Source organism: Scylla paramamosain, chromosome 14 (genome assembly GCF_035594125.1).
Source record: "Scylla paramamosain isolate STU-SP2022 chromosome 14, ASM3559412v1, whole genome shotgun sequence".
Lineage (NCBI taxonomy): Eukaryota > Metazoa > Arthropoda > Malacostraca > Decapoda > Portunidae > Scylla > Scylla paramamosain.
Genome location: NC_087164.1, coordinates 21,042,423 through 21,052,422, shown reverse-complemented (window position 1 = coordinate 21,052,422; position 10,000 = coordinate 21,042,423). Strand labels below are relative to the sequence as shown.

The 10,000-nt window shown below is 41.1% G+C and overlaps 1 protein-coding gene across 1 annotated transcript in view; it reads left to right on the top strand.

Annotated features, from left to right (window-relative positions):
• Nucleotides 1-2,424: 2,424 nt before the first annotated feature.
• The window catches only part of LOC135107134 (multiple inositol polyphosphate phosphatase 1-like), an 8,545-nt gene continuing 969 nt past the window's right edge, over nucleotides 2,425-10,000 (top strand). The window contains exons 1-13 of the mRNA XM_064016844.1: nucleotides 2,425-2,898; nucleotides 3,778-4,019; nucleotides 4,133-4,267; nucleotides 4,459-4,637; nucleotides 4,962-5,078; nucleotides 5,480-5,581; nucleotides 5,968-6,060; nucleotides 6,266-6,375; nucleotides 7,297-7,366; nucleotides 8,108-8,250; nucleotides 8,331-8,479; nucleotides 8,864-8,994; nucleotides 9,947-10,000. The exon at nucleotides 9,947-10,000 is cut by the window's right edge and continues 969 nt beyond it. Of these exons, the coding sequence (XP_063872914.1) occupies nucleotides 3,788-4,019; nucleotides 4,133-4,267; nucleotides 4,459-4,637; nucleotides 4,962-5,078; nucleotides 5,480-5,581; nucleotides 5,968-6,060; nucleotides 6,266-6,375; nucleotides 7,297-7,366; nucleotides 8,108-8,250; nucleotides 8,331-8,479; nucleotides 8,864-8,955 (1,422 nt within the window). The 5' untranslated portion in view covers nucleotides 2,425-2,898; nucleotides 3,778-3,787 and the 3' untranslated portion in view covers nucleotides 8,956-8,994; nucleotides 9,947-10,000. The remainder of the gene's footprint in view (nucleotides 2,899-3,777; nucleotides 4,020-4,132; nucleotides 4,268-4,458; nucleotides 4,638-4,961; nucleotides 5,079-5,479; nucleotides 5,582-5,967; nucleotides 6,061-6,265; nucleotides 6,376-7,296; nucleotides 7,367-8,107; nucleotides 8,251-8,330; nucleotides 8,480-8,863; nucleotides 8,995-9,946) is intronic.

Here is a 10,000-nt window from a genome sequence, read left to right as displayed (position 1 = left end):
AAAAAAACCCACTTAGATGCCAGCCCCAGAAAAGAGTCCAAAGCAGCAGTCAAAAATTGAAGGATAAGTGTCTTGAAACCTCTCGAAAGAATTCAAGTCATAGGAAGGTGGAAATACAGAAGCAGGCTGGGAGTTTACCAAAGAAAGGGATGAATGATTGAGAGCCGAGTGTGTCTGTTACATAAGGGAGGATTTAAGAGTAAGAATGAGCTGAAGAACTACAGGCCAATTACATTAGTGAATACAGTAGGTAAAGTTTTCAGTGCAGTGTTGAATGAGAGACTGTGTAAATGGATTGAGAGAGCTGGAGTGCTGGGTGAAGAACAGAATGGTTTTCGTAGGGACAGGAGAGCTGAGGACAATATGTTTGTGGTGAATGAAATGATTGAGAAGAAAAAGAAGGATGGGGGTAAATTGTACCTAGGTTTTTTGGATATAGAGAAAGCTTATGATAGAGTGAACAGAGAAATGTTAGGTAGAGTCTTAGAAAAGATTGGATTGAGTGCAAAGATAGTTAACGTAGTGCAAAGTATGTATGTGGACACAAGAGCTAGATACAGGCTAGAAGACATAGAAACAGACTGGGTGAAGAGTGAGAGAGGAGTTAGGCAGGGCTGTATATTGTCACCAACCCTTTTTAGCCTGTATACAGAGGAGCTAGCAGCCAGGATGAGAAGAATGAATGTAGGGGTAAGTGTGGGGAATGATAAAGTATGTGTGCTCCTTTATGCAGATGATGTAGTTGTTATGAGTGAATCGGCAGATGAGCTTCAAAGTTTGTTGGATGTAGTGGATGGCTATGGTAAAGACTTTGGAGTAAGGTTTAGCAGTGAGAAAAGCAAAGTAATGATTGTGAATAGATCAGAGGATGAAAGTAATGTGGTATGGAGACTTGGAGAGAATGAGTTGAGACAGGTGCAAGAATACAAGTACTTAGGGATGTGGATGAGTCCTAGTGGGTGTGCAAAGGCAAAGAATGAAAAGATAAGTATGCTAAACCAGTGGGTAGGTCGATTGGGAAGCGCGGCAAGGATGAGAGCAAGTAAGTATGATGTGTTGAGAGAAGTGTGGAAGAGTGTGGCTGTGCCATGTATAATGTATGGTATGGATGTGATTGCATGGAATGAAAGTGAAATTGATAAGTTAGAAGTGGGCCAGAACAAAGTAGCAAGGATGGCACTGAGTGCACCGAGGTGCACAGCAGTTGAAGCCTTGAGAGGTGACATGGGATGGAGCACCTTCAGAGAAAGACTGACAAAAGCCACACTTAGGTACAAGATTAGGCTTGAGAGAATGGATGATGCAAGAATAGCAAGGAAGGTGTACCTGTGGAATGAAAGTGGAAGCAAATGGAGGAAGAGATGCATGAGAATGACAGACAGGAATGGATTGCAAGTTGTGTGGGCGATAAGAATGGCTGGGAGGAATCAAAATGAGCGTGAATGGGTGGTAACAAGAGGAGGAAGAGTGGGAGCCGAATGGGATGTGAGAAAATGGAAGAATGAGATAGACAAAGAAGTGAAATGTGTGGGACTGAATGAATGGAAGAATGAGATGGAAAGAAAGAAGACCCTGGAATGGTACAAGGAGAAAGAGGCCCCGAGGTATGAAAGGTGGTATGATGGAAGCCTGGGCGGTGATCTTCTCTTCCGAGCGAGGGCACAGTGTATGGATGTGAATGCAAGGAGTTACAGGTGGTCTGAGTCCCGCAGCAAAGTGTGCCAGATGTGTGACATGGGAGAGGATGAGACGGTGGAACATGTGGTGCTGGAGTGTGTGCAGTATGCCAGAGACAGGAATGAGATGATGCAAGTGATACTGACTGAGTTAGGGCATGATAGGAATGAAAGAGTGGAGAAGACAGGAAAGGAATGGATGGTGTTGTTGCTGGGACTGGGTAGAGAGGCCAATGAAAGGATGATTGAGGCGGTGAAAGAGTTTCTGGAGAGAATGTGGCGTGCCAGGTGTATGAACAATTAGGATAGAGGATGCTGTTCGTTTCTCTTTTTTTTTTTTTTTTTCCCCTTTCTACAGGAGTTGCCGATCCAAAGGCCTGGCTCAGGAGTGATCCTGTGCCACCTGTACCATCAAGATCAAGATCAAGACCCTCAAATGGCTTACTAATATAAGTGTTTTAGACACTAGTGGAGTGGACAGCTGGCTGGGCCGCGTCCGGCAGGTTAGAGTTGCTAGTTGCGTATTTTTCATATAGTGTTACCATGTCAGGCGAGGATAGGTTAAGTTAGGGACAACTCAGACCTGCTGGATGCGTCCCAGCCAGCCAGTGATCCCACGTCTCCACTAATGCAGTGTTTTATTATCTCGTGTGTGTTCCTGAACTGGGGAGACTGAAAGTCTAGGGCCGGACACAGGCGATGCAGGTGACCAGTGAGTGTGCGGTGTCCAAGGCGGAAATGGGTGAGAGCTACATCCAGCACGCGGGACTGTTTCCTCATCCACAGTTGTGGGGAGGTGTCTCAACAGTATTAACCCATAGATATGATATGAAGGGCGTCGCTGAGTGTTTTGTCCCAGGAGGATTGGCTCACCTGAGAGATAAGGCGTCTTACGGTGGAAAGAGGGAAGGGAAGTTGTTTGATGTTTACGTTGCTGGCAGTGTCAACAATGTCACTCCCCCTAATGCCTGAGTGAGAAGGCATCCATTGGTAAAGGATGTCCCATCCCCCTGTAGTGAGGTGGAGGAGAGTCCTCTGTATGGTATGAACTAAAGCTGTTGAGAAGAGCAGATGCTAACGTCACCTGTAGTTCCATATTTCAATCTTCCTCTTGAGACCTTTAGTTTCGTCAGTGGTGGCTTCCCGGGCCTGACTTTCAAGACACTCAAACACATCAGGGTTTTTCTTCAAAAGACCGGACAGCTCACCAGAATCTAACCAGGTAACCTGCCTGTTACTAGCGCCTTTGAGGCATCAGAGACTGGCACCACAGCCTGCAAGACCCCCCAAATCCCCTACAAGATATGACCCATGTCAGTCCCTTATTCATGCTTCAGGTACACAAACTCACTACTTGAAACTAATTTAAGATCATGGTCAGCTGACATGGATTACATCTTGGGACCCCTGTGAAAAATGGTAAATTTATGAGTACCTGTCTAACATTTTTGAACAAAACTAGATTTTTCTGGTAGATTTTGATGTGCTTTGAATGAATCTGACTTTTCATCACAAATCAGTGTTTCTTTTTTTTCTTCTATGAAATGGATGAACTTGTATAATAATACCATGAAAATATCTACATTTTTCATAACCTGAGATAAATACTGTATACATACAAAGAGGTGGTTAATCTTTGCAGTCACTGCTCCTGGCTGATCTGATTAATATTTTAGCACAACACAGTCCACATACCAAGTTGCTCATATATGTATTGAACCAACAACAGACCGCAGTCTGCTCTTTCTTAATGGTTTGCTCTTGTCTTTTATTGATATTGCGAAAGTCTACAACTCAGTGTTCCAACACATTCTTACTGGCTTTACCATGGGTAAAGTTGCATTTTAAATCAAGTTCTTTCACTTTTTTGATAAATTCTTCTGCTGGGAATGACTGAAAGTTTTCAACTGTTGCTTGCAGTTAAAGTCATCTTTGGCACAGAGATCCTTGACTTCATGTAATATGCATGCCAGCAAGGTTATCCTCCTCATTTACTGGATGAGTATTTAATGTGTATTCATACATGCTGCTTAATAAACACCCTTCTTTTTCACCATTCAGAATTTTTGTGGAAATATTGATGGACAGTTCTTATATACAGTGCCTGAGAAATGGAGGAAAGTACAAATCACCTCATTCACCGATTGTTGTGGAGGAAGAGACCTCTGGGCATGTGGTGGCTGCTGGTCAGTCTGTTGTTTCTTGGCTTCATCATGGCCCGACCACGCAATAGTCAGCCTTACTGCTTCACAAATGACACTGATCGTTATCACCAGTTTGCAACCAAGACTCCATACAATTACTCCAGGGGACATTTTTCTTCCTTGGACTTGGTTCCTGATGGTGAGTTATTATGTAATGAGTGACAATTTGCAATTATAATGACAGTTACAAGTAATGTTTATAAATTAATAAGTGTATGCATTAATGATTCACATTGCATGGTGGCCGGGCAGGATGTGTGGCAGTTCAGGCATGGCATCTGATCCGTCATGGGACTCGCTACCCTGATAAAGATGATACAGAACACTTTGTCTTGGAGCTGCCAGGCATGCAGACCTCTGTTCTGAAAGCTCATGAAAAAGGACAAGGTTAATGGAACATGTTTTTATTGGTAAACATGTGAATATGAATTCTGTTGAGAAGAAACACTTGAAAGACAACTCACTTATTCATAGCCTTTAGTAATAATGATTTATTATTTCATGAGTGTCCACAGTAAGTATCTTAATTCTAGTTTTGTCTCCAAGCTTTAATTGAGTATTTATTAATGGTATTCCAGGAGAATTATGTGAAGGTGACCTGTCCCTGCTATCTGGATGGAGCCTTGGGATCATTAACACCTCCTGGGCCTCAATACTGGCACCTGAGGGTGAACTGGAAATGGAGGGTCTTGCTTCCAGGTACAAGGTTGCTCTGCCCTCCCTCTTTGATCAGCAGTTTTCCAATGATTCCTTCAAGGTGAATATCTTAACAAGTTTAGTGTGGATTTAGAAAATCTATTGTTATTATTTATTGTGTTTATACTTATTGTATTTTGAAGTAGATTAGGAACATTATTACGTTCAACTCTCTCTCTCTCTCTCTCTCTCTCTCTCTCTCTCTCTCTCTCTCTCTCTCTCTCCTCTCTCTCTCTCTCTCTCATCTCCTCTCTCTCTCTCTCTCCTCTCCTCTCCCTCTCCCTCTCCTCTCTCTCTCTCTCTCTCCTCTCCTCTCTCCTCTCTCTCTCCTCTCTCCTCTCTCTCTCTCTCTCTCTCTCTCTCTCTCTCTCTCTCTCACATACAGTTTCGGCACACTGCATCTCAGCGAACAAAGGCCAGCGCAACAGCATACTCCAAAGGACTATTTGATGATGCCTCCATCTATATTCCTCCAGCCCTTGATCCTGATCCATTGCTAAAGGTGATACCCTTGATTTAATGTGCACATACACACACACACACACACACACACACACACACACACACACACACACACACACACACACACACACACACACACACACACACACACACACACACTATTAAATAGGTATCAACATTAGCTATCACCCTGACAGGTCAGTAGTATTTGCACTATGAGCAAATACTATTGACCTCCCTGAGCAAGAGGAAGTGTGCAGTGTGTCAGGTTCTATAAACTTATAAATCCATTAGGCTAGCAAAAGCTCTACCACAAGTGTATACATAACTGCCTGACACATGTCCAGCATGTGTTACTCAGAATCATGATGAATAATCCCCATGCTTCCTCACCTCACTCTCTCAACTAACCTCCATGCATAAAAATGATATTGTCCTCAGTTTTATGACATGTGTGAGAAGTACAAGGTAGAGGTAGAGGACAATCCAGCTGCCAGAAGGGAAGGTCATCTCTTCTGGGAGGGGCCTGAGGTGGGCAAGGTTGTGGATTAGTGTGTCCTCATCGCCTTGGCATTCCATGCACAAGAGGCAAGTATTGGACATATTCTTCTTGTGTTTTCAAGTAAATTCTGATTGGTTTATTGTTATTGCCTCCAGCCCATTTCAGTGATTTTCCCAAATTGTATACAACAGTGCTATATAACCCTTATGTTTAGGTGCTGATTATCAGTCATTTCACTCATAACTGTAGACTGCTATATGACACATTTCACATGAAATTATGAGGCCCTACATAAATCTTAAGATGGAAAATGAACCAGGTTTTTTTAGTGTTCATATACCTGTAAGTTTCACAGTCAAGTACAGCATAAAAAGCAATGGTGACTCACTTTGGGTGATGGAAGTTGTGCCTCTACTAGGAGAGTTGAAGCTGCTGTATGATGCGTGTCGCTTTTACCAGGCGTGGCAGCCAGCACAACCTTCCCCTTGGTGTGTTTGCCTTCACTCCTCATGACCTACAGGTATATATATAGTTGTACTTGTCTTTATTTTGTTTGTGTGTTAGTATTATTGCTGGATATGAATATGGATATGAAAGTAACAACAGCAACTGATTGTAAACACTAGATAACAAACTAGAGAAGTGTGTATGTATATAAGAGATTTATTATTACATATTCTGAGGATGACACACACACACACACACACACAACATTCTGTCTGCAGGTGCTAGAGTATTATTATGACCTGGAGGAATACTACACAGCTGGATTTGGACATAACATAAACACAGCGATGGCCTGTCCCCCTCTGCAAGATGTCTATCAACACTTCAGGTGAGTGGATGGATCTGAGGATATGACTTTTGGCAAAGACTTTAAGAAACAAAGATTGGAAGCTCAAAATGTACTAGCATTTGGCAAGGAATTTAGGTGGTGTTTGCCAACAGCTTTGTCATCCACATGTAAACACTGAGAACTTGATGTTTTGTCAGAACTGTCTAACTTGGCATGAGTGAAATTTGTATCTAATAAATACATGGTATTTGAATATATAATATTAAATCAGATCTGATGTAAATTAATTAACTTTTGAGCAGTCCATAGACATAATTAAGAGAAAAATCAATAATGTATAGGTGAATTGCCTTGCTTGTATAAAAGTTAGTGGTGCTAATTTGATAATAATACAGTATTGCAGTTTATGTCTTTATAACCTCACTAACACTAATTATTTTACTGGATTAACATGGAAACTATCTACTTTGTGTGTTTCTGAATTGTATTTAAAAAAAAAAAAAATTATTTGCATGATTGAATGATGATTGTCAGAAAACATTTTGACAACACAAGGATGGTGTGTAGATGACTAATTCACATTAAACAAAATTCACTGAGCCAAAAACCATACTTTATTATATCCATATGAAGTTTTTAGATCAGTATTACATTATAAATTGTAGGGAACATTTAACAGGACCTACCTATCTGTTTCACTGGGGAATCAGTAATACAGTACACATGTTGTGGGTGTGTATGCTTAGCATTACAACACACAACTTGAGTGAGAACACTGAACTATGTTGTGATATGTTGTGGTTAAATATTTACTTGAACAATTATGAAAGTACTCTTTTAAAACTACCAATAACTTCCACAAGAGCCTTTTATAAGTAGTCAAGATAGGATACTGAAATGTTTTGAGTATTGTCAAATGCATAGAATATCCTGCAGTACCTTATGTTTGTCTGGTTACAGCAATGCTGTGTGGAGAGGACAGGGACCTCGAGGAATCTTCTATTTCACGCACAGCAAGGCTGTCATCTCTGTATGTAAGAATATAATGTATATGTATATTTCTACACACATACATGTTTGTAGTACATTTATACCTATAGAAAAAAAAAGGGCAAACAAATAGATATAGACAGGCATACAGATAAGTTACATATAAAGTAGGGTACACGACAATGCACAGTCATTATAATGTACAACTGCATAACGTGCTGAAATTTTAATAAATATTTAATTGGAATAATGAACTTGCTACTCATGCAAGCACTGGAATTTTAATATTTAAATGGAATAATGAACCAAAACTGGCAAGATGAACATGCCATTCATGCGAGCACTTAAATTTTAATAAAATTTTATTGCCTGTTCCTTCCTCCCTTTTTTCCTTTGTTCTCCCTTCTTTTGTCTTGTCTCAAACCTCCCTCCATGTCGCCTCCCTTCCACTAATTTTTCAGAGATAAGGGGCAAGGGATTGAAACCTCTCTCTCTCTCTCTCTCTCTCTCTCTCTCTCTCTCTCTCTCTCTCTCTCTCTCTCTCTCTCTCTCTCTCTCTCTCTCTCTCTCTCTCTCTCTCTCTCTCTCTCTCTCTCTCTCTCTCTCTCTCTCTCTCTCTCTCTCTCTCTCTCTCTCTCTCTCTCTCTCTCTCTCTCTCTCTCTCTCTCTCTCTCTCTCTCTCTCTCTCTCTCTCTCTCTCTCTCTCTCTCTCTCTCTCTCTCTCTGGGTGTGTAAATAAACACACGCACATACAAGAAAATATTATCCTCTCCTTTGGCAGGTGATGTCTCGCCTGGGCCTGTATCGTGATCGGGCGCCGCTCACTCACCGCCACATGAATCCCAGAAGGCTGTGGCGGACCTCACAACACGGCTCCTTTGCCACCAACCTTGCTTTTACACTCTCCATCTGCAATCAAAACAGGTATTACTGAAAATTCCATGAAATGATTTAAATCTCTCAGTGGGGTGATGTACTTTCAACCTTTGCTGCATGGTTGGCAGGTGGTGGGTGAGTGTGGCAACGAGCGAACAAATGGCTGCACTGGAGGGTTGCGAAGGCCCTAGGGGCTGCTCCTGGGAAGAGTTCACACAGTTATTGTCAGGATCCCAGCATTGTGATCTGGATGTAATTTGTGCCGTGACTCCTTCAGGTGGGTTTATTGTACTAAGAAAGAAAAATCTCTCTCTCTCTCTCTCTCTCTCTCTCTCTCTCTCTCTCTCTCTCTCTCTCTCTCTCTCTCTCTCTCTCTCTCTCTCTCTCTCTCTCTCTCTCTCTCTCTCTCTCTCTCTCTCTCTCTCTCTCTCTCTCTCTCTCTCTCTCTCTCTCTCTCTCTCTCTCTCTCTCTCTCTCTCTCTCTCTCTCTCTCTCTCTCTGTGTGTGTGTGTGTGTGTGTGTGTGTGTGTGTGTGTGTGTGTGTGTGTGTGTGTGTGTGTGTGTGTGTGTGTGTGTGTGTGTTTTCTGACAAATATACAAAGTCTGAATGAAGAAGAAAATTATGTCAAGTTCCCTCCCTACATTGAGGATGATCATCCAGGATCCGGCAGTCCTGCTGAAGGCAAGGGATGGGAAGGCATGCCGATGCAGATCTTGCTCTCCATTCTTCTTGCTTCAGACATGTTCCTGTAGGATGGATATGATGCTGAGCTGCACATGCTGTAGTACTGGGTAGGTTTCTGTTTTGGCTCATGTAGTGATTATCTCAATACAACAACGAATCCATGAGTCTTTATCCGAGTTGATTGGGGCTGGTGCTTAATCCATGTGGCTGATGTATGTAAACCATGTTGAATTTTATATAATATGACTTCATGGTTCAAAGAAATGCTGTCCAGGGATTCACTAAAGAGTTGCAAAAGTAATGAAGTTATTAATGTACTGTTCCAATGAACTGAGAAGAATATTTGATATATGCAGAATGTCTCTCAAGGTAGGAACATATCTACATTATCAGATTAAAAATTTGAGGTAAAAAAGATTTCCCATTTTCAAAGGTCCATACCTGTAATAAATATAAAAAAAAAGTGCAATTAAGTTTCCCTCAAAATTGCAATTTTAAAATATGAAAAATTAAATGAAAAATAATATGAAAAGTTAATATGAATCAATAATTAAAGTGTGTTTTTTTACTCTAAATTTAATTTAAAAGTAAAAAAAATTGGTAATGTTAAAGTTTGTTATCTAAGCACATTTCCTATGAATAAAATTATATTTGACATGAAAAAAATTATAATCGATATGTGATAGATATTCATCCATTGTCATATATACCCAACATTACAGATACCACAAATCAATCTTAGAACGATATTTTTTAGTGCGTGTAAGGTATGGGGCATACCTGAAATTAATTTTAAAAATATATGTAATATTTTTTGGGGGAAAATAAAACAAACACTCGAATATGAGCAAAGTCGACTAGTCGAGGCAAAGCATAGCTTGTCGCGCACACAAAAGTTTGTTAGATTAGATGGTACATCTGTTATAAACGTTTCATACTTAACACATCTGGAGAAAGGAGGAGAGGGAGTGATGATTGATGATGGAGGGAGGGAGGGTTTAACTACATACTTTCCATCGTGACTTACTGAACTACAAGCATTCTTTTGTCTTCTGTCAGAGCGCAGCACTCCTCCCCTCTCCTGCCCACCGCCTGCCGCAGTGTCTTCCATTT